General features: G+C 36.0%; 2 protein-coding genes across 3 annotated transcripts; one reads left to right on the top strand and one right to left on the bottom strand.

Moving 5' to 3' along the window:
* Positions 1 to 427: 427 nt before the first annotated feature.
* Positions 428 to 1,167, bottom strand: LOC106108351 (myophilin-like). The gene has a single exon (XM_013289504.1). The coding sequence runs from the start codon at positions 1,058 to 1,060 to the stop codon at positions 497 to 499; it is 564 nt and encodes a 187-aa protein (XP_013144958.1). The 5' UTR covers positions 1,061 to 1,167; the 3' UTR covers positions 428 to 496.
* A 5,358-nt stretch (positions 1,168 to 6,525) lies between these two features.
* Positions 6,526 to 25,031, top strand: LOC106108359. 2 transcript variants are annotated; one of them, XM_013289514.1, is made up of 25 exons: positions 6,526 to 6,704; positions 12,914 to 13,096; positions 13,372 to 13,512; positions 13,734 to 13,766; positions 14,920 to 15,102; positions 15,317 to 15,460; positions 15,535 to 15,717; positions 15,796 to 15,927; positions 16,010 to 16,324; positions 16,458 to 16,772; positions 16,855 to 17,169; positions 17,261 to 17,449; positions 17,546 to 17,686; positions 17,760 to 18,080; positions 18,269 to 18,451; positions 21,197 to 21,328; positions 21,400 to 21,723; positions 21,841 to 22,029; positions 22,200 to 22,337; positions 22,906 to 23,220; positions 23,296 to 23,452; positions 23,527 to 23,693; positions 23,771 to 24,097; positions 24,169 to 24,348; positions 24,562 to 25,031. In XM_013289514.1, exons 1-25 carry the CDS (start codon positions 6,533 to 6,535, stop codon positions 24,747 to 24,749), a joined length of 5,067 nt encoding a protein of 1,688 aa, XP_013144968.1. In that variant the 5' UTR covers positions 6,526 to 6,532; the 3' UTR covers positions 24,750 to 25,031. The 2 variants fall into 2 exon arrangements, with proteins under 2 accessions (XP_013144968.1, XP_013144969.1); XM_013289515.1 differs by lacking the exon at positions 13,734 to 13,766.

Raw genomic sequence — 25,031 nt, 5'->3', positions numbered from 1 at the left:
TCCTCAGGGGACTAAATTTGGCCCCATTTCCTAAAGGTCGTCTTTAAAATAAGGAATTGTGGCCAGTCTCTGCAAAATTATAATATAACCATAAACACTCGACACTGGCCCAATTGGCTTGAGGGAGAACCATAAACAAGAAATAGGTAGATAAAATAAGGAATATAAAGAAAATAAGGATGTTCAAAGTATATAATTCCACGAAACTTAATTTTCCTTCAGTCTATGTATGAATGTGTAGGTAAAAAATGAATTGCTGCACTTAAATTGCAATTACATGATTATTATGATTTTATCGAAATCGTATTTATTGCAATATTGCACTTATAGTCTTGCATACCTACGACCGACTGGAGTTTATCTAATCACCTACAGTTACGTATTCTCGAAAATATGTCGTCATGCCACACCTGAATTAAGACAAATGTTTAAGAAAATACAAAATACTGTTTATTAAATTTTACAAAAAAAAAAATACATTTAAAAGTAAATAATATCACATTTGACGTCTGTTGCCGAACGAAATACCGGACTGCTGGCCTTTGTTGCTCCCGTACTGCAAAGAGATGACATTCTGTCCCGCCTTTAGCTGCTCCTCTGTGAACTCGCGTACATTCTTGTCAGCCTCCTTGGGACCGATAGAAGGCTTGCCATAGTTACCCGCCTTTCTTCCCAACGATTGCAGGCAGATCACCACCGAATACAAATTCTGTCGCTCCCAAAGATCAATAGTCTGGAAAGTCTCTTGAGGCGGCACTCCTAACTTCTTCGCTGCCTCGAGAAATGCATTGATATTTTCCATGCACTTAAAGGCCATCGTTGACTGGTTAATCTTTTTAACTGAACCTTCTTGTATAGCATTGACCAGTTTACAGAGAAGCGTGCCGTCTTTGAGTACTTCGTAGAGGTTGTCGACATTACCCGAGGTATCAGTAGGCGAGCCGGTTAGCTTCTTGATCCATTCGAGTGTTTCATGAGCGATGTCATCGTTGAATTTACTGTTAATTCTAGCTTGTGCCTCAGCGTTGATGCCGGCTTTGTTAGCGCGATACTCAGCCATGTCTACTTGTCTGTGCTGCTCGTTCCACGGATACGTAGCCACTAAGGTACTCGATGGCCGACTTACCAATATCTGCGATATCTTCGATATCACATATCGTTCTACGAATGTTACCGCGACAATTTATCGCCTGTTATCTTTGCCGCATATTTGATGATTGAAACAACATAAATAAATGTATGAACGATTCGATATGGATTACAAACTAATAAATACAATGGGTTAATATTTTATCACGTAACGTTTTCTTTTTTCCACGTAACGATACAAAATGGATAAGGAAGGAAAACATGAGATGATGTAATAGCATTTTAAGACACGCCAAACAACCATATAACGCGCATATACTGAAAATCATTACATCCATTTTTGTTGGGAACGATTGGCGTGTTTCTTGGCTGTACTTTGTATGTTTGTATTGTTGTCTGTATGTTTTCTAATATTTATTAGAGTTAACAGAATCTAGATCGATAGAAGATATAATATACTATATACATTTATATTTGTGACTATTTAAAGTTATCGTGTTTATTTAGCTATCAAATATAAAGTATGTTAAGAGCGTGGTCACCATTACTCATAGAAGCCATAGCGCGAACGCACTGCGCAATCTAGACTTAGATCTTTATCTTAGAAACACTCAAATATTACGTCATTCAATTACTTTTTTAGATTTCTTGAAATTCAGCTTGAATTTTTTATCATCTATGTCTGTCTGTTCACTTTCTAATATCCATTATTGTGATGTTTAATTTAATTATTTAATGCGGTCAAAATAAAGTTGTATATCGGTTGGATGTTAGAGGACGAAAGGTTTTTACTTCAAAAATGTATTTCATTTTAACATGTGAGGGGGGGGGAATGGACAGGGGAAGGAAGTTGAGTGAGGCGATGAAACGACAGGGTGAATCGGGACTTATTGAGCTAGCGCGCTCTAACCTTCGGCCGCGTCTTCACTTAGGTTTCACAAAAAAAAAACATTATTATGATTATTTAGACTTTTTGATGTTATTTAAAATAATAAAATAATCTATAGACAACTCACTTTAATTACATTGCTAATTAAGTGTAAAAAAATAATTAAAAGAAACAGATGATTCAGGTTATATGAAGTACCTAATGAGAGGTTGTAAATATTCACAAAAGAACATTCTAGAGGCCATTGGACATTCTTATCATGCGGTGTAATAGACGCTTAGATTTTATCGTAAGATTTGATAACGATTCAATTGCATTCGAGTACAAAAGCGGTTACTTTTATTTCATATCTACATACTGAAATTATAATTGTACAATAATTTAATGATAGACTTAACCAAGCTAATGAATCGTGCAATCAGTAGAAAATTTATACAGTAAGGTGACAGCCAAGTTTATATAGGTAAACGGGGATAGGTTTCCCCTTAAACTCATCATCATCATCTCCCCTGCCTTATCCTACTCCCGTACGGTCGGCGAACCGGGTTTTTGTCCTCCAAAGCACTTTATCATCCGTCATCTCAGTCATCACTCTCTTCTTGATCATGTCCCCTTTCACGCAACCCACTCATCTCTTTCTAGGTCTACCTCTACCGGTGTACCCCTCCACATTCATAACTAACGTCCGTCTTGTTACATGAGATTCATCCCTTCTCATAACATGCCTATACCACTTTAATCTTTTACAGGAGTAAAAGGCCCTAGTAGTAGAGAAGGTAAGGATACCTTCTCTACTACTAGGGCTACTCTCAAACTTCCTCTAATATACTCATTTCGTATCTTATCCAATGGTGTATTTCCCCTTAAAACTATAATCTATTTTTGAGTGATATTCCTTGAAAATCAATATTTATGAAGACGAAATAAAACAATATTATTACAGTTTATTCGATACAATCCGTTTTTTCTGGTATTTTCGTAACTTTTTTTATAATAATGATACAGATTTTTTTATTTTAAACAAAACAAATATTGGCGTTTGGTATTAGCTGACTGTCAGACGGCGCCCAAAAATCAACAAAACGGTTGTCGATTTTTTTTTATTGTGCAAAACAGTGTAAAAGGCGGTACCTATTCGCGGATAGCCTTGTTACTGCACGGCACAGATCCGTAATTTTTATTGTGTTTAATCAGCAAGCGAAACAATGCCCCGAGCGGATTGCGCCGAACAAAAGGCCGCTATCACAGTTAACAAGTGATAAAAGTGGCCAGATATAAATCTTAAAAATAATAACCTGGCAGAATGCTTTGTTTCCTTTGTCTTGAAGGGATAATTTTTTTTGTTGATTTTGACTATACACAACAGCTTGTACAGTCAGCTGCTTACATATGTATTGATTTTGAAAAGTTTAAAAAACTTTTATAGGCTTCAGTTTTTAAAATATTTACGGATGTATATGTCAATAGAATAAACTCACAGTCAGAAGGATATTCTTACATTTAAATGAAAACTAAAGATGTAATATAAGTATCCGAAAGTCATAAATGTATGCATATTTGTGAAGCATAGTGTACCTTATTCAAAAGCAAAACTGTGTTGCCGCAAACCTTAAGTCAAAATGTTTAATTCAAGTAGAAGTGAAATATGTTAATAAGTGGTTCGCCTGAGATTTGATAGGGGAATGAACACCCCCTCAATACAACCCTTATATATAAGAACAATAGCTTATATACTGCAAGAGGGAACTATTAGTCACATTTTATATATTACTGAGAGTTATACAAGTATGCAATACAAATAGATAACCAGTTATATTACTTTCAAGACAACTTTTAATATTTTCTTACTAGCATTACTTATAACTAGCAATCCTTACTTAATAGTAAAAGAATAACATTATTTCTGTAACTTAGAATATAGTTTTAAGTTGGGTAAAGTAAATTTATTAACCAATGACGATTGTTAGGTTTTGTAAGTTTCAGAAAGCTTGGGGAGTTAATTTGCTATCTTAATATTGAATAAAAAAAAACAAAACATACAGACGAATTGGGTACCTCCTTCTTTTGGGAAGTCGGTCAAAAAGTTATTGTTGACCTTGACTAAACATCACAAAATTAAAAGTAAAAACTTGAGAAGGACAATTACTACTTACAAAGACTATTTGAAAGCACTTTTGCAGAATGATCGTTATAACGTAATGTAATGAGACATTAATTAATTATGACCTTTCGTTGGCGTATAAATTATGTTTTCAAGGTAATTCATAATTGCTTAACGTCATAGTATTAGTTAGGCATTATATTACAGCTGTGTTGTTGCTAAATAAACTATTTTGTTCAGTGTATTTTCAAATTCAAAGTTTCGCAACTGTAGAATGGCTAAAAGTCGACGATTCTAGGCAAGCAGTTTTGTAACTCGGACGACTAGCGTGATAAAACTATGATAACGCTCTCAGGTGTACACGCGTATCAACTAAAATCAAATAGAGATCGTGGAACAATAGTAACAAAACCAATAAGAAACTTACCGAAACTTTTTACACCTGATAAAAGTTTTGATGCGTTTTCACTATGCACAGACAGATTAAATGTTAAATAATAAAATACATTTTATATCACAACACAACACTTTCACAGTTTTGTTGTAATCAGCCGGCTCAGCGGCAAAATTTATAGACTCCCGGCAGTGTAAAATGAATAAAATAACTTTTACGTGAAATCCACCGTTCACGAACCGTTCGTTCGGAAACCTTCGCTCCCTTCCCTCGCTATCATTCGTTGCGTCTGCCCCACTACTCACCATGTGACATTAAGATCTAGCCTCCCATTGGTCACTTATTTTGCTAGTGATGTGTATATCGATTTTTATCGATAAACGTTAATTCGGAGAAAACACCGTGCTAGTGGCATCATATTGAAAATTTCACGCATGTGCCGGCTCGCTTGGTGGAATACCACGACCACACAGAAGACGTGCGTGAAGTGGGATCAATTCCGCGTTTCGTCTGATGAGTTGGATGACGGAGGCTAAAAAAAGGGACTAAAATTTCCGCCATTTCGGTGGATTTAGGTGGCCGCTTGCTCTTTTGCCACTTTATGATATAAAAAAATCACTACTTTTGAAAGTTTAAATTAGATGAATGAAAAGTGATGTGCGAAACATTCTCAACACAAAATGTGTGGTTACATTGCGAATAATTTTGACTTGTGTAGATAGTTTAACTTCATTGTGAATGAAACTCAGAATTTAATTATTTTTTTTTTTTGTGAAAGTCAAACTTTATTATGAATTCTTTTTATAAGTCACTTTCTACCTGAACTGTCGATATCGAAATGTATAATGATTTGAATTCGCAACCCTAATCGTTGACGTTATAGTCGTTGACATTTACAGTGGCGTTCCGAAACTTAAACTTAGGACACACTGCTTGAACTATTACTTTACTTTGTTTCGATATAACAACAATGTTTTACAAAAAAATAAAAGAAAGATTAGATACAAATATTGATTAACTTCCTAATAATATAATTTAATTTAAATAAATATAGCAACTACGCCTGTGTAAAGAGTTGCAGCAATTCCGTTTTTTTGATACTTTACGATGTGTTTTACTGTTGATATAATTTTACCTCGTTTTTGAAACTAAAAATGGAATCGGATATGTAACCTTAAACTGTTTATATCATTTCATTTCTTTTCTTCACTAGTGAATTAAAATTTCACCGTTTTTTTATCAGAAGTTAGATGAATGAAAGAATAATGTTGTAACAAGCGTTTTGAATACTCATGTTTTTATTTTTATAACATAAGGTGGCAAACGAGCAAGCGGTCACTTGAATCCGCAAAACTGGCGAAGCGATCGCTACCCATAAACATATGCAATAGCGGATGCGATGCCTACCCTAATCGACGCAGGAGGCGACGCACATAAACAGGATATTTCCCCCTTTATACGCGTCTCCTGCACTATTAAATCCACGTTCCCTTCCCATCCTTATAAGAAAAAGGGTGGGAACGAAAAGGGACTAAAGTTGGGCCTCCGCCATCACACTCATCAGACAAAATGCGGAATTGCTTTCACTTCACGTCTGTCTTCTGCGTGGTCGTGGTATTTCACAGAGCGAGCCGACCCATTCGTGCAATGATGTTAAAGCGGGCACGGTTATTGTGTCATTCTTTCAGGTTTTTCACATATTTATTTAGGGTGCAAGACACTAATCAATCTGTTTTTTTGCAGTTTTTTTTAATTAACACAGTGTTTCTTTTTTATTGATTGGCCTTTAAGTAATGTAAACCGGTTACATGATGGCCGTGTGAGACAACATAAGCCGATTAAAATTGGTCGAGGTTAATTCAAAAATTTTACAAGTACTTGTTTTTAATTAAAGTTTTTTGTTTTCGTCCGGCAACATGTAAGGCGGCGGGGGCAGGGGCGAGGGCGGGCGGCTGGGCGGGCGGGGATTGCGCATGCGCGGTAGGGCGCGAGCGCAAGGTGGTAGCGTGCGCGCGCGGCGGCGGCGCACGCGCAGCGTCAGTACGCGCGCGCCCTCGACATGGCTCGGTGGCTGCCGGCCCTAGTGGCCCTCGCGGCGCTCCTCCTCGCCGCGCCGCCCGCGCTCGCGCGCAGGTCCGCCCCGCACAAGACCGAACCCCAGATCGAGGAGGTCACCGCCAAGCAGCTGGAGCGTATTCTGGAGGACAAGGACTTCGTGGCGGTGTACTGGTGTAAGTGCGGCCCGGTGCTGGCGCCCAGCCAGGCCTGCGTCGGCGGCGCCCGTCCAAATGGGTTATCGCCGAGTTAATGATCTTCGGTCGGGCGCGGAGGACCGCCCGATATTTTCGAAGCTCCGCTCGGTCCTGCGTCTCGTTATGCAACAGACATAAAACTTGACCCGGCCGCTGCGGCCGTCGACGACGCCTAAAATGGCGGCGAGTCTCGCGCTCCTCGGCTCCACGGCACCGGTGCTGGCGCGGCAAGGTCGCCGAGCGCCTACGCTCCGCACCGGCTAAAACTATAGCGGACACGGAGTGCGTCGCCGCCGCCGACTGTTCCGCTGAAATAGATCTCTCTTACGTTGTGTTGGCATTCCGACTATTTTCGTTTGTCGCCAACGATTGCATGGTGTCCGTTGACACGTCTCTCCCTGTCACCCTGGTGATGTCTCACGAAGGGACCGTCTCTATCTAGTCTAACATCTAAATGTCAAGTTGCGATAGTTATTTTGCTATGTCAGTACACGGCTGCACTCTTAGTACGGGTATATGTATTCATTCAAAGAAACGTTTGAGCAGACGACGTCGCTGTAATTATTCAAGACGCTAAAATTTTTAATTAATCAATGTCAAAATGACAAACGGTCATTTGTCTAATGAACTATTGGTACTGTTCACAGTACTCCCTCAGTTCGGGACGGTCTCATCACAACTGGTTTCATAACTAGAATACGCGGCGGTCGCCCTGAAAGCTTCGCATCAATGTCCGACGTCAAAATAAACATAAACAAAACATTAAACTTCATAAACATTCCGCGCAGATCATCAGGAACACAACATACAGCGAGGCGTTGAAAACTACAACGTGTTACTTTCATATTTGGATTTTAGTTCTAAATTTACTATCTTGAACCAAATGAAACTGAAAAAATATTCAGAATTCTGGGAAATGAAGTGATTGATTAAATATTTTAAGTTAATAATAGGGATACTGCCAGAGTTTTTAAAATACACAAGCCATTTTATACGCCGTGATCTGTTATAAGATCAAAATAGTCCTCACGTGGGAGTTCATAATTTAAAAAAAAGAAATATCGCCATTTCTTTCAAGATCCCACCGGTAATCTACAGACATCTTTAACGTGAATCGAGTCGAATTACAGAATTTGAGTTCATGATGTTATCTTGTTCTGACAACGCCTGCCGGCATTTAAAACGATTTGTATTTTAAAAATAGTCTCAGTTGCCAGCATAATGTTTTAGAGAAAAGACATAATTACGAAAACTCTCCGCAACACAACTGTTGCGTTTGGATAACATCCAAAATCATCGCACATTATCAATTTAGTTACCGGATTAATGAAAATCACGACATTTTTCTCTGAAGAATGGGCGTAAAAAACCACGCGGGCGAGGTTAACGGAAAAATAGACAAAAGCGAGGACAAACATGGCGTCAATGTTGGCGGGAACATTTGACATTAGGCCATACTGCCGCATTTAGGGTTTAGACACGGCAGTTATTTTTACAATCTATTGATGTAAAATACTTCAGTTTGCACAAGCGATTTTGTTAGCAGATTAAATTGAGAACATTATTGACGCTATTAACCTGCATAGCAGGAGGATTGTTACAAACAGATGCTTAGAGAGTATTCTCTACTGTATACAAAAGTCCCCTACAATGTTATCAGCAGGTGAAACATTATCAACACACTTATACATACATATCTTGTCGTTTTACGGGTATGCAGTGCCGGCGTTAGGGTTTGGCGTGGTAGAGCGATCGCCTAGGACGCTTGATAGAAAGCACCAGAGAGTTGCGAATTACTCTAGCGCTAATTATCGTAAAAAGTATGGTGCACCCTGCCTTATACCCTGCCTGTCTCGCCCAGGGCAATTATAGATAACTCTTGGCATAGGACAAATGCTTTACATTTAGTAGGAAACTAACTAAAACGTTTTTAACGTTATTCATCGTTATATTCTTTGGTTTTAATATTTTCTGAACTCATTCGAGTATACCGCGTAAATCACAGAATGCCAAAACAACTTATCCATAGTATACCATCTAAAATTAATTTTCCGTTCTTGCATTAATCAAGTAGTGAAAAGAAAACTAAAATTAAAATTGTATTCGTGTTAATTCCGTTGAGATTTATGTTCGTTGGCGTATCTTGCCGATTCCTGGGCGATTTCAAAAGCAAACTAATTCTTTCGCTTTATCATTAGTAAAGTATTCATTTTGATCCAATGCAAAATTATCAAAAAAGAATAATTTTGTTTGATACATGATATAATTGTTCAATACATACAAGTAACGCCTAAGTCGGCGTTAGAAGGGCGCGTTCGGGCTATTGCCCAGGGCGCTTCATAGAAAATGGCGCTAAAAAGCCGGAACATTCCCTCCCCTCAAACCACTATAAAAATAGGGACACCGCCCGTAGAAATATGGCCCAGGCCATAGGAGCGCTGAAACCATTGCTGAGTAATGGTTAATCGTATTAATATCAAATCATGTGATCAGATATTAGTATCGGGCTATTCTATTGCCACAGATTAAAAAATGTTGAATTTGGAGTAAAACTCGCGTGGAGTGTGGCAGTTTATGACCAATAACATAGATTAATTATTTTTCTCAATTTATAATGGCGTTAGTAACGCGACTATTAATCTATTGGCAGCTCATTGTTGGTGAATCAGAAGTTACGTTCCTATTCACGTAATACGATGATCGACAACAATGCTATTAATGCTTGTTTATTACAAAAATTAACAAAGTATTCGGTAATTTCAGTTAGTGAATGTAAGTTTCATCTATACTTGTCTGTATTACACTTTAAAAATATTAATCCGTCTTTAAATCTCAACAGATATTATTTAAAATTAAGATGTTAGAAGTTAATTTATTTCCGTGTTGTCAAGTTGTTTTTTGATTTGTCCACGTGTTTCTATCTCCAATATTTCAATGATAATTGAAGAGATGGCAATAAGTTACAACGTAACGTGAGTGCGGCAGTAAAAACTACAGTTAGTATAGTTACGAAACAATCGCATCCCGCATACAACAGCGCAATGCAGTTTGTTTATAATAGCACAGATATACTCGCATAACCTCGAAACTAGAAATATGTCTACGTGAAAATGTTTCTGTCGGATCTATCGGATAAAAAGCTATTACTTTTTTTTTAATATACGCATTTTTTTTAACGTTCAACATCATAAGAGATAGGTTTGTTTTGTTTTTGAACTGTCAACTGTCAAAATACAGCAAGTATTTTGACACTCTAATTTAAAGGCGAAACACTCCTACCAGAATTATACTTATTTCAGTTTTTTTAAGGCAAATGACAGAGATCACAATAGTATCTCCAAGAATTGTTTTTAGTTTAGTGAAAAGTCATGGTATATAAATATACAAAATGCTTGCTGAATCATTAGTGGATTTTCTGTTTTATTAATAAAATTCTGGAGATATGACATTGAATAAACTTTCAGTAGTAAATAAAATGTTTGATATTATCGTGTAAATATAAACGTCTTATATACTAATACTATAAATGCGGATGTTAAGATGGATGAATGAATGGATGGATGTTTGTTAGAGTTTGTAGCCTAAATGGCTGAACGGTTCTCGATGTTTAGCATACTTGTAGAGGATAATCTGGAAGAACACATGGCTACCTAGTTTTTTTTAAAGCCACACGGACGGAGTCACGGGCGAAAGCCAGTAACGTAATAAATAAAGCAAATCGCGTCATATATCATTAGTTTTTGACCAAGTTATGTGATGTTTTTGTTCACTGAATCTAGTATTTTCGTGTTCATATTTCTATTAAAAATACGGAATTCTAAGCTCTTGTGAAACAATATTAAAACAGACAGTGAATCAAGACATTCCAGCAGCGCGTGCAGGGTGAGTGAGGATTATTTTAATGTAGACTTATACTCCATGTGAGTAAAGCTTTAAACCGTTGAGATTCGACTCAACAACTAAATTAACAGTTCACGGCTCAATGGAAAAAGACTAGAACTATGAGTTTCGAAACCGCGAACTGCCTGGTGACTCGCAGCTCACACAATTCTTACCTTTATGAAGTTACAAATTGAACCGAGTTGCGTGCTGCTCACTGAAACCCTTCATACAGGCGAATCGTGAGCTGATCTGCAGGTCAGCTGCAGTTGAATTACCCGTGGCTATTTCCATATAATAATGTCTTAAGCACCAAAAGCAACTCTTGCACATGGTGCGATTATAATTTGTACAGTACTTTAAAAAAAACCGTTACTTAGTTCTTAGTTACTTCACTAAAAGTTCTTTAATTAATTAAAATACATGCAAACAATTTTATAAGTGTAAATTGATCCAAGATCACAGTGTTCGGATTATTTATAAAATCTTGCCAGTTGAAAACTCTAATTATTACTTACATTTAGTAAAAATTAAAATCCAAAAATTGCCCACTTCAAAGATCAATTAAACATAACCCTACCAGACTAGGATTAGGCAACCTGGTTATATGTTAAAAAATGTGTTATTTCACGTAATGTAGGTTTCATCACGAAAGCATCTGTACTTCTTCTGGCGTTACGGATATCCATGGGCGTCGCTGACCAACTCGGTGTTCTCGCCGCACTTTTGCCCCCTTTTATTAAAAAAAAAAGCAAATAAGGAAAGGAAAACGTTTTGTATCTTATCCTATAATAAATAATTACATTTTCTTATAATTGGATTACGGATTTTAAGCATTAAATAAAAACATGCGGTACAATTGCAGTCCCTACAATTTTGTTATTATTATAATCTTATTTTGATAAACTTATTAAACCAAATATAATTAATTCAAAGCTATATTGTGTAGAATAATTTGTTTAACATAATTTTCGAGGTTTGAGGTTATGTAAAGCGTTGCAAGTCGTTAATTTCCCGCGCGGCCGCAGAATGGACCGCGACGTGGCCGTAACTCGTTAATCCTTCACACATTATGACTATTTACATTTGAAATGAGTTTATTTTGACTAAATAGAAAATAAAAATCATAACAAAAAAGTAACACAATTTAAATATTAGTAAAATACGTTTTCTAGGATATTATCCTTACATTATGATGATGAAAATCTTAGTTCTTATCAAATCTAAGTATTATTATAAATGCGAAAGTTTAGATGGATGGATGTTTGTTAGAGTCTGTAGCCTAAACGGGTGAACGTATTTCGATGAAATTTGGTATAGATGTAGAGGAAAGTCTGGAAGAACACGTAGTCACTTTTGTTTTTTTAATTCCGCGAAACGCGAACGGAGTCACGGGCGAAAGCTAGTGTTATAAAGGCGAAAGTTTAGATGGATGGATGGATGTTTGTTAGAGTTTGTAACCTAACCGGCTGAACGGATCTCTATGAAATTTGGCGTCGATGTAAAGAATAGGCTGGAAGAACACATAGGCTACTCACTTTTGTATTTTTTAATACAACGCGGGCGGAGTCGCCGGCGAAAACTTGTTATTATATAAATCTTACAAAGCGAACTAATAAATACCTTTAGAATTATCTTGTAAATTGTAATAAACAGTTGTATGGCGAATGCATAGGGTTTTAGTTTATTTGTGATCTCAATATTTAAGTTGGTATGTAGTGCGTCTGTTAGAGCTTCGGAAATAATTCTTTACGCAATGACGTCGGTGTCTGAGTCGGTATTTGCGGAAAAATTGCAAACAAATGGAATAGAAACCAGGTTAATATAAAGGAAATTTTACTTGCAACCAATTGAAATTCAATTTTATTAGTGGACTAGCTGTTGCGCGCGACTTAATCTTCGTTAAACTAAAAAATGTAGTCTATATTACTCACTGATAACGTAGCTTTCTAATGGTGAAAGAATTTCGAAAAGGAGAAATGGTGAAAGAATTTCGAAAAGAAAATCGAAATCGGCCGGGTAGTTTTTGAGTTATTTCAATACATAAAAAAATTAAAAACTTTATAACATTAGGATAGATTTTTAAGATACTTATATTGCTCGTACTTTTATGTAAACGTTAGTACATGTCAAAACTTATCTTATAACTATTAAAAAAAGAAGGATTGCGTTAAAAGTGACGCGATTAAAAGATCAAAACCTCTTAGTTGTAGTATGGGCTACGCGTGTTTTGCGTGACCTCTTATGATAACTATCTATTACTTGACAAGGATAGGGAGATGATAATCTTGATATATCTCTGTTAACAGATGCCAGAAGCTGCGTGACTTGTGACAAAGTACTGGATGAGCTGGAGAAAATCGATGACGACACTGACACTTTCGGCGTCGACTTCGTTAAGATCAACGACAAGAGGCTCGCAAAGCAGTATGGCATCACGAAATTCCCCGCCCTCACGTACTTCCGTGAGAAGGAACCGATCATTTACGAAGGTTAAATCATTAACTCATTATTCCATGTTTGAAAAATTTTAGCGTCTTCAGTTTTATTTGACTAACACAAGGTTACGTTCTTGGCAATGTTTTAAGAATTATATTTCTTATTTTACCAGTATCATACGTAAAAGTTCATAATGCTTAATTTTCTAAGGGATTTTTGTATGAATATTTGAATGTGTGAAGTGGATTGAAACCGCTAAATAAAAGAGGAAGTCTTTTTGCGTGGGATGGGTGATATAGTTGTTAATTCAATTTTAATTACACTTTAGGAGATCTCATGGATGAGGAGAGTGTCCTGGATTTCCTGACGAGCTTAGAAGCAATGGATCTTCCTGACCGGATAGAAGAAGTGAATCAGAAAATTCTGGAAAAGATTATAGAAGAAACCGAATACGTAGCCGTTCTATTTTGTGAGTATTCAACATACATTCATGGGTTTTTTGTACTTTAACCAGTTCATCAGCTATTGTGGTAAAAATTTGAGCTATTTTCTTCACTAACAAAATTAAAAAGTAATGTATTATTCTAGCAATCGAGTAGTTATTCTTCTCTGTTGGCTTATTTGAAATGTAGGCTAAACTGTTTGTAAGAAAATAATCGTGCCGTGTGTTTGACTGTGTTTTTTACGTAGGTCCCGATCTCAGTAAATGCGGGCCGCTGCTCAGTAAGTAAGGTTTTCAGCTCGGGGCATGAATTTTAATGTCGGTGTTGCTGTAGCTGCTGGCTTACTAGACTAGATATCTTATATTTTAGTGCGGATCCGCTTTTCGCTTGCATTGAAGAATAAATCAAGGAGTGTCAAGAGTTTATAGAAGTGTCTACTGAAGCAGCGTTGAAAACGACGAATTTGGTGCCCAACCCAACGATTATGTCTGCGTGCTTAACTCAGAGGCCAAGGAGACACTGTTATCCATAAGATTTAATTGTCAAGAAATTAAAAATCGTAAAGCCTTAACAAAAGTAGACACGAGCACCGCATAATTGCTTTTCTTCGTCAATTTATTGTTTGTCACCTATGATCTTTTGGCCTATCGCTGTTCTGTCTTCTCTTTGATAAGTTCCTTTAAAGCAATGCATGTCCATCCAGTGTAGAAGAAGGTTAGAATCAAAATCGCGTTAGCATTATCTGGCCGTGCCGCGAGTTATTTTTGCCGTCCTATTTCTGTCTCGCCAGCCAGCTCGGATTGACGGACCGACTTGTCACGAACACGTCGTCCCTAAATTCTAATCGTTAAATTAAACAAGATGAGAGAGCAAAAATTAAATTACTAATTCGTTTAGACCAATATGTTTTTAATCTTAAAATAGAATTAAAGAAGAAAATCTGATGACCTTGACCTAATATCTTATGATAGGAAATGGCCAGTATGAAAACAGGAGCATGCTATTTGTGAAAGTTGTCTTCGTAGAAACTATACCCGTTACACGTTCTATAATCCGAACAAACGATACACCAGTCACTGTTGCTATGTTATAAATAAAAGTAGAATAGATTATATAGCGGATTTCTAGCAAACCCCGTGGATTTAGGTTGGTATGCACATATGAACACCCAAATTCCGAGCACCGAGCACATCTCCTGCTTTTTATTGTCATGTACGATGTAAAAGTAGAGGTATCGTACAAGAATTAAAACATCACATCTGTCTGAAAAGGTCTATTGTGTTTACACTCAATTAACTTTCTTTTAACGCACTCAATTCACTGAGCATTGCGCTTACCTGCACTGCCACAAATCCTTATGAAGCATGAGAAGAAGTAGGCCCAAAGTTTGGTATGTTTCTGACTGTATTCGAAAATAATATGGTGTGTTTCAGATAAACCAGAATGTAAGAAGTGCGCTAAGGCTCTACAAGAGTTGGAGAACATCGACGACGAGGCTGACCAGCTCGGAATCGGCTTCGTGAAGATCCACGACGAGGAGCTCGCCGAAGAGTACAGTCTTGGAGAATTGCCAAGATTAGTATACTACAGGCATCAAATACCTATTATCTATGAAGGTGTGTGACTCATTATATGCTGACGTTCCACACGTCACGAAATTAAATTACAATCAAATGCTTTTATTATGGTGACTAGTTATAAACGACAGGTTCAAGTTTATTCTACGTGTCTGACGTCGCCGTCGTTAGGGGTTTTACTGCAAATTCTGATGTCAGGTTGATTTTGAACTATTTTTTGAGAATACACTAATTTTAACGTCTTGATGTTTAGGTGAATTAAGCAGGGAGGAAGATGTACTGGAGTGGCTGATAGCGAACAAATCGACCGGAGATGAAGAAGACGTCATCGAGGACGTCACCGCCAAAACGCTGAATACACTAATTGGGAATGTGGACAACCTTGTAGTTTTGTTTTGTAAGTAGTTTCAACCATTTTTAAAAGACTCGAAGTAATTAGGCATCAGGTTATTGAAATAACTCCTCTTTCAGACGACCATGGCGATGAAGAGTCGATGACAGTATTAGGAGAGCTTGAAAAAATTGATGATGATTGCGACCGTCACGGAATTCAGTTTGTCAAGATTGATGATAAGAAAGCTGCTATCGAATTTGGCATTGACAATCTTCCAGCTATCGTTTACTTTGAAAAGCAGATACCTAATGTTTATGACGGTAAAAATATTTTAAACTATTAAACTGGACGACGTTTTTTACCCAATTTTGTTATTAAAATTAGTCCTTTTCGTATAGGTGATCTCGAAAATGAAGAAGAAATGCTTGAATGGCTTGTGGATCAACTAGAAAAAGATGAAATCGAAGATGTTACTGACGAAATGCTTGATCGTTTAATCAAAGATGGAAAAACTGTAGCAGTCTTATTTTGTGAGTATTCCATTGTTAAAAAATACATATTTAGTTAGAGAAGGAAAATTTTATTTTTTAACATTTACGCTAATACTTTCAGATGATAATAATGATCGTAAATCTCAGAAAGTCCTCAACGAGTTAGAAAATATTGATGATGAATGTGACCAACTTGGAATAGCCTTTGTTAAAATTGACAACGATGATGAGGCCAAGGAATACGGTATTGAAAAGGTCCCTACACTTTTATACTTTGAGAAAGGTATACCGACGTTCTACGAGGGTAATCTAGAAGAAGAAGAAAAAGTACTTGATTGGCTCAGACATCAGGCTGAAAGCGATGAAATTGAAGATATTACTGATGAAATGCTTGATCTCATAATTGAGAAAATGCCTTATGTTGCCGTTCTTTTCTGTAAGTAGCTTTATTGTGTTATTTTTTCCACAGTTAAGACAAAAAATGCGCAAAAAATTATTTTCTTTGAATTTTAGTAAATTATTTTCAGAACTGACTTAAAATAAAATACAGATTTCCATATAATTTTCAGATGACAAGGACCAGAAAAAGAGTCAGAAAATATTAGCAGAACTTGAAAACATTGACGATGAATGTGATCAAAACGATATTGCGTTCGTTAAAATTGATGATGACAAAGAAGCCAAGGAGTATGGCATTGAGAACATACCGACAATGGTATTTTTCGAGAAAGGAATACCACACATTTACGAGGGCGATTTAATGAAGGAAGATGAACTGCTTGGATGGTTGCTCCACCAGAAACGTCACAGTGAAATTCCAGAGGTAACCGATGAAATGATGGACAAATTGATTGAAAGTACGCCGTATTTAGCTGTAATATTCTGTGAGTATTTATTGTAATGTATTATGTTTACTATTTGATGTTTTAAGATTACAACTACTAATAACTAATTTCTAATTTTCAGATGATAAAGATGATAAGCAAGATATCAGGATCTTAAATGAATTAGAAAATATCGACGATGAATTGGAAAAGGAAGGGATTGTTATTGTAAGAATTGATAATGACGCTGAAGCTAAGCAATATGGTATAGATCATCTGCCAACTTTAGTTTACTTTGAAGAAAATATTCCTGCAATTTATGAAGGCGATCTCATGAACGAAGATGAAGTGCTGGAATGGCTCATTGAACAGAAGAACAGTGCAACCATCGAAGAAGTTACTGATGAAATTTTAACAGAACTGATTGAAGAACACGAATATGTTGTTGTATACTTCAGTAAGTAATTTACTCATAACTTTATTAAGATTAGTCGTAAACATATAATTTTAATAAGAGACTTTAAACACGTGTTTTTTCGTATATCTAGGTGGTAAGTGTGAAGAAGGTGAGGAGTGTGATAACATTTTGGAAGAATTAGAAAATATAGACGATGAATTGGATGAAACTGGCATTATATTTGTAACAACTGAAGATATCGCATTAGCTAAAAAGTACGGTATCAAGACTTTCCCCACACTTGTTTTCTTCAGGAACAAAGACCCACTTATTTATAAAGGTAAATATACGCTAAGCTCAAAAATAATAAACCCGTTACTTAATATCTTAAGAAACAATGACATTGTCTATTCTAAAACTTTTTCTAAAATTACAGGCGACATTGAAGATGAAGACGAAGTATTGGCTTGGCTTACTGATGAAAACACACTTGAAATTCCTGGCAAAATTGAGGAAGTAAACTCCAGGATGTTAGAGAAAATTTTAGAAGAGAATGATCATGTGGTTGTCTTCTTCTGTGAGTATACTATTGGATATTTTTATTTTAAATACCACTCTAAGTGGATTTAATAAAAACATAATATTTATAGATAAAGAGGGCGATAAGAAATCTCAAAAAATATTGAGTGAATTAGAGAACATTGATGATGAATGTGAAGAGAAAAATATTGACTTTATTAAGACATCAGACGAAGGTGTGGACAAGGAATATGATCTTTCGGAATTGCCAGCTTTAGCTTTCTATCGCCACAAATTTAGGACTATCTACGATGGTGATTTAATGCATGAAGAAGCTATTTTAAAATGGGTTCTGGAACTGCACGATTCTCAACCAGATGTTATTGAAAACGTTGACAGAAAAACTCTCAAAGACCTGATCGATGACGTTGAACACCTGGCTGTTTTCTTTTGTAAGATTTTTTATCCTTTTCTTCTTTTTAAATAAATTTGAATAGCTGCTGTTGAAGTTCTATTTTTGTTTCTATAATCGTTCTAATACTCACTTCTCTCTCTACTTTTTGAGTTTTTGATTTAGACTTGTGGAACTTTATCCTTACGTATTGCTCAATCTCAAATGTTAATTTACATAATATTCCAGATAGTGAAGACTGCGACACCTGCGACGATATATTAGATGAATTGGAAACGATTGACGATGACACAGACAAACACGGTATTCAATTCGTAAAATCGAAAGACTCTAAATTGGCATCTGATATTGGTATTTTCAGTTTCCCAGCTCTGGTTTACTACGAAACAGGTGTACCTATAATGTACGACGGTAAGTCAATTTGTGTTAGCATTTTTATGGAGTTTTATTTTATCATGCGAGAATTATAATACTGGAAAAACGTATGTATTTTAGGTAGTCAAGAAAAGTTTTAAAGTGTTATTTTTTTATTATTTAATACATGGAATTTCTCAGTTCTCAGACTATGATAATTATTTTTAGGTGTATAATTTGTGCTATATTAACAAGAGACTTAATGTAATCTAGATTTTATCCTGTTTATAGGTGATTTAAAGAACGAAAATAAGGTCCTCCAGTGGCTTGTAGATCAAAAAAGTAAGAATCCACATCCATTTTAAAAACTATGATTTAATTACTTATGAAATACAAAATATTTATGTCTTAAATCGACGTTTCCAACAATATGCATGACATCATTCTTTATGTTTGTACAAATAAAATAATACTTTACGCCTTTATTACTGAATGTTTGAGCTACGTCATTTTGCATGACAGTTACTAATGCCTGTAGGTGAAGATAGCCACCGAAAAAGATATAATACTAATACTAAAACAATGGCCAATGCAGATGGTGATAAAGCCTCAGGTCTCAAAAGGAGTAAACGAAACTTGAATGTCATAAAAACGAACACGCGGAAAGAGTCTCAGTTGTCACCAGCCAAGCCTAAATTAAAGATAATCTCGCATCCAAAATTCAAAGGTCAGAAAATGAACCAAAGAGGTAAAGATGATGATGATGATGATGGAGACGACGACGACGATGACGACGACGACGACGATAATGATGATGATGATGATGATGAGGATGATGATGACGAAGAAGATAACGACGATGATGAAGAAGATAACGATGACGATGACGACGACGATGATGATAATGACGATGACGACGATGATGCCGATATTGTGGACGATGATGATGACGACGATGATAACGAGGGTGATGATGATGATGATGATGATGATGATGATGATGATGATGATGATGACGACGAGGATGAAGATGATGACGATGAGTCCGACACCAGAGTCAGCACTGACGAGGATGATGAAGAGGATGAAAACAATTACTACAGTTATTTTGGTAGAATAAAACAAATTTTGACAGGTAACTAGGTAGTGGGTAGTATTGGACCCTGAGAGCTGACCCTGCACGGAGGCACCGACGTACCCCAGTCACACATCTGCATGGTCGAACAAAGAACCCGCATGGGTCCTCAGTAGCTATCGCCTGCAGTCATTCGCGAACGCTTGCCGAATTAAATGTTTTAGTTCTTATACTAACATAATATTTAGAATTAATAGCGCGCATAACAAATAGGCGCATAAATTGAAATTTGCACAGTATTAACTCTAAAGTTAACTGTAACTGTATTTTTCCAATTTTTACGGGTTATAAACAACAAATTTTTACTGACTGCAGGCGATCGCTGTTTCTACATTGGATTGGGAGCGAAACCGGCTGTCCCTAAAATGACTTACGAACCTTACCAGTGCTGTCCCACCAAAGTAAAGAGTCCGACGAAAGTGGCGAAGGCGACGCCGACCAAGGTCCCGCCGAAGAAGCTGGATAAGAAACAACCAGCCTTGGAGAGGCCGAGCAAGGGGAACAAGGGCAAGGCTCTCGCTAAGCCTGACAGGCCGACTAAAGGGAAAAAAGGTTTATTCGGCTCTGACAATATTTGGTGGTGGTAAACTTTTATTGTTAGATCCGTATTTTACAATGTTGTTATCGGATGAACAATTGTAAGGTATCAAGAGGAGACGAACGTTTTTACCTCAATTCAAGATTCAATTTTCACAGTTGCTTGATGTCATTAGATTACAATCATTGATTAATAATCCATATCTTAATTTTGTGAATTCGTATCTCTTGGACCTTATCAACATCTAACATATTTGTATGTTGTATTAATACTTTGTACGTGAACTGTATTCAGCAAGTTAGCGGAAATTTCTTCATTCTATCAGTTGAATCATAATTTTTTAATTGAGGTTAGAGATTTACATTTTTAAATTTTTAAAGTATTAGGTTTTGATATATTTATTTCTTGATAAGGGGCTCAATGGTGCTAAATATTGGAATTGCTAGAACTCTTTAAGCAGGTGTACAAATCGTTATTCGACTTTATTTAATTCCAATATTTAGAGCTGAACGATGAGGTGAAACATCAAACATAGGCATTTCTAATTGTATGCATATTGACGTATCATCTTGAAAGACTTATTGTTTTAAGTATTTCATGTTCATATAGTTTTCTAGTCTTCTCATTCTCATTATTTTGTAATAAATTTGAAATAAACGCATTACAAGAAACCAAAAAAATTGTACACGACGTGAACAAACACCAAAATTTGGAAGATTTCTAGTCAATAATTAGAGTACAGTAACAGTTAATTGGTTTGTCGTATATTTAAATGATGCACAGACTACTTAACCCGCTAGTTTAGGCTCTAACAGGGCTGGCGTTGTTAAAACAAATAAAAGGTTGTATTGTTTGATCGAAATTAAGCATGGATGTTTTATTATTTTATTTGTTACAATGTTATAACGGCGCTGATATAATATTTTTTTTGTTAAATAAATACAATTTTCTATTATTGTATTTATTATTGCTCATTTCACACACGAATGATGTCGGCATGGTAGTTGTACGAGCATGCCTATTTTTGGATGTCACTGGTAAGTTTTTATTAGATCAAATGGATGTGGTTTCTCAATGATCTATGTTTCTAATAAACATTTCAGCATTCAATTAAATTTAAACATTGTAGGAAACCTATTGGACGAGTCTGAAGTACTCGATTGGATGATCAAACAAAAAGAAGATGAGTCGATTGAAGAAATCGATAGGGATGAATTGTTCAAATATATTGAAACTAAAGAATTTTTGGCTGTTGTATTCTGTAAGTTTATAAACAATGATCTACACGCGCTAATATTGTTTCATAAATTATAATGTAGTCAATAATTACAGATAGAGATGACGACCCTGGAAGTCCAAGAATATTAAGACATGTGGAATTGATTGACGATGAGGCATCTGAATATGGAATAAAAATAGTCAAGTGCAGCGATCGACTGATGGCTAAGAAGTATGGTTTCCGCAATCCACCAGGCATCACGTACTTTAGAAAGACTAAATATATCAATTACGATGGAGACATCGATGACGAAGAGGAAATATTAGACTGGTTAACCAATCCAGAGAATATGGAGCTGACAGACCATATTGAGAAAGTTAATAGAAAGATGTTTCAGAAAATAAGACAAACATCTGATTACGTAGCCGTATTCTTTTGTGAGTTTTCATATCTTTTAATGTGAATCTCTCTTTCACCTTAAGTTCGTTGCCTTTTTTAACTTGTATGTGTATTTTGGAAAATTGAAGCCGTATTTCACTTATTATATGTTTTAGACAGTAATGACTGCAAACAGTGTCCCAGAGTATTGGCGGAGATAGAACACATAGACGACGACGCTGATGGAGCCGGTATCAACTTTGTGAAAATCGACGACAGGCAAATGGCTAAAGAATATGGAGTGTTTGCTTTACCAGCTGTCTTGTTTTTCAAGTTGGGATCCAAAGAACCCGTTATTTATGCGGGTACGTGTTTAGAAAATCATTGATCCACTGAAAGGTCTACAATGTTGGTAAATGTGTACCCAGATGTAGAAAATCTTCTCTTAAATCGATTTAATTCTTGCGATTATTTTTTGAAGTTTTCTTTCTAATTCTTTGTTTTTGATTAACTTGAGAATCACTTTTTTTGCCAGGTGATTTGTACGATGAACACCAACTGCTCAGTTGGTTGCTGACCCAGAAAAATCCAGCTGGTGACATCATTGAAGCTCTTGAGGGAAAAGATCTGTTGGACCTGATAGAAGAATCGGTGTCCGTAGCGGTATACTTTTGTAAGTTTATGTCGTTTCACTACTAACACTGTATATTCTCTCTCTTTCTGTAATATTTTATTCAGTTATTTCTGTTTCAAATATAAATTTAGCAGGTAACATAAGTGATATTCAATTTAAATTAGTAACAGATATATGTATTCTTAATAGGGAATAAAACGTTATGCGAAATATGCAATTTGAAGGCCATGCAAAAGACAGTAAGAAAGAAAGACAGAGGCCACGAGGAAGAGGAAGGACAGGAATTAGAGGGTACTATCCCTTGCACTTCTCTTCAGTCCATACATACTATATATCCTGGTTTTGATTACACGCATGAGGCACGTTTTCACACACATTTGGTATCAGAAATGAAATGCACTCAACATATGATACCTACGAATTTGTCACCATCCCTGTGTGGTTCATTGTAATCAGAATGATGTATTGTGATTGTCTTTAGTTTAGATACTGCATTTTTGATTTTATAATCTTCGATAGAAATTTATATTTGGATTTAGAGTAGAATAGTTTTCTTTCTTCACCTAATAATTGAAGTTTCGTGTTTAAAGTTATGACAAATTTACAGATGGGGTTGACTGCGAGCAATGTACAGGGATATTGGAAGAACTAGAGAATATCGATGATGATTGTGACAGACATGATATTAAGTTTGTTAAAACCCAAGATTATTCGATTGCGGAGCAATATGGTGTAACTGATTTTCCAGTTTTAGTTTACTTTGAGCATAATATACCAAATGTATACGAAGGTTCGTTAGCTGAAGAAGAGGAAGTACTCCAATGGTTGATTACCCAGAAAACTGAAGATTGTATAGAACTGATAACTAGAGTGATGTTGGAGAAAATGGTTGAAGAAACACAATATTTGGCGGTTTATTTCTGTAATAGAAACCAATATTTTAGAATTTCGAATGTACTGCTTAAAAGCTTACTTATTTGAGCTCGTTTTTTTGCAGATAAATTAAATTGTCACATATGTGACCACATACTTGAAGGTTTGGAGAAGATTGATGACGAATGTGACGTATATGGTATTCATATGGTGAAAATCCAAGATCCACAGCTTGCTAAGAGATATTCCATTAAAACGTTCCCAGCTATGGTTTACTTTAGGTATCGTTATATTATGAACTAAGGTAAAAATCATTATAAACTCTTGCTACGATTAATAACTTTCCAATCAACAGAAACGGTAACCCACTCCTCTTCGAAGGTGACTTACAAAACGAAGAGTCGATCTTAGAATGGCTTATAGATGATGACAATCGTGAATTGGCGGATGAGATTGAATCAGTAAATGAGAGAATGCTCGAAAGATTACTTTATCAGTCACATTTACTTGTGGTCTTTTTCTGTAAGTAAAAAAAAGACTATTCATTAACAAATCTACACGTAACTCAGTCTTAATAACATTAAGCTTTTTATTTCCAGATGATGATGAAGATTGTCCTGAATGTGAAGAGATACTCGAAGCATTAGAACAGATTGACGGAGAAGTAGACCAATATGGTATTGATTTCGTGAAGATAGCAAGCGTGGAGGCTGCAGCGAAGCATAGTGTAGTGAATATACCATCTTTAGTATATTTCCGTAAACGTGTACCGATGTTGTATGACGGAGATCTGCATCACGTTGATAAAGTACTACAATGGCTGACTTCTCAAGACGTTTTTGAAATCAAAAATGAAATCGAGGAGGTTAACAGAAAAATGTTGGACAAACTTTTGGAAGAGAACGAATTCCTAGCTGTGTATTTCTGTAAGTGTTTCAAGCATCTTAAAATGACATTTACTTCATTTTAGAATTTACTTTAACTGTCTTTATTTTAGATGAAAAGTCGATGGAAAGCAGAGCAGTTTTGGATAAATTAGAAAACATTGACAGCGAGACCGACAATTTGGATATCACATTTGTGAAAATGCAAGATCCACGATATGCCCGTAAATGGGGTGTTACGAAATTACCAGCTATTGTATACTTTAGGAAGCGTTTCCCGAGTATATACAGAGGTGAGAAAAGTTGACTATCGATTGGCAGAAAAAGAATCTGTTTAAGATATTACACATGATCTTTCTATTTTTATCCTTTCAGAGAGATGACATAATATGAACTCTCCAGCAGTAATTTCTGAATTCACACAATCTACGAGTATCTATACTTTCTTAGGTCCATCCATATTCTACCAGTATATTGTTTTATATTTATTGATGGTTTTATTTTAGGAGATGTAATGTCTGAGATTGAAGTATTGGAGTGGCTTCGAAAGAATCGGTTCCGACAACCTGAGCTTAATATATTTATGTACGCACTGATAGCACTTTCTGTTGCATTCGTGATGTACACGGCCTTCTTGCTGCAGTGCTTCAAGCCGTCTGCGCCTTCCACAACACAGCATCCTAAACAAGCGTGAGGGGATTCCCCAACCAAAGACTAATTGAGACTATGACCTTATGGTCGAATGTAAAATGATTTTATTTTAAACATGATTTGCATAAAACTTGTTCAGTTCAGTGATTCAGATTATAGTCACATCTGACTTTTGTGACTACTCTTTGTTATTTGGGAACAAACTTTTACTTCGATAGAAGTTCTAGAATTATCTGTAGTTTTTTTGTAATCATATTCCGTTACGTTTATTAATTAAGAAATCTATTTGTTTTTTAATAGTTTGTTATGTTTTCAAGGGTTAACA

The sequence above is a fragment of the Papilio polytes genome, unplaced genomic scaffold, assembly GCF_000836215.1.
Source record: "Papilio polytes unplaced genomic scaffold, Ppol_1.0 DF821610.1, whole genome shotgun sequence".
Lineage (NCBI taxonomy): Eukaryota > Metazoa > Arthropoda > Insecta > Lepidoptera > Papilionidae > Papilio > Papilio polytes.
Note: the sequence above shows the minus strand (reverse complement) of the source record. Positions and strands in the feature narration are given on the sequence as shown.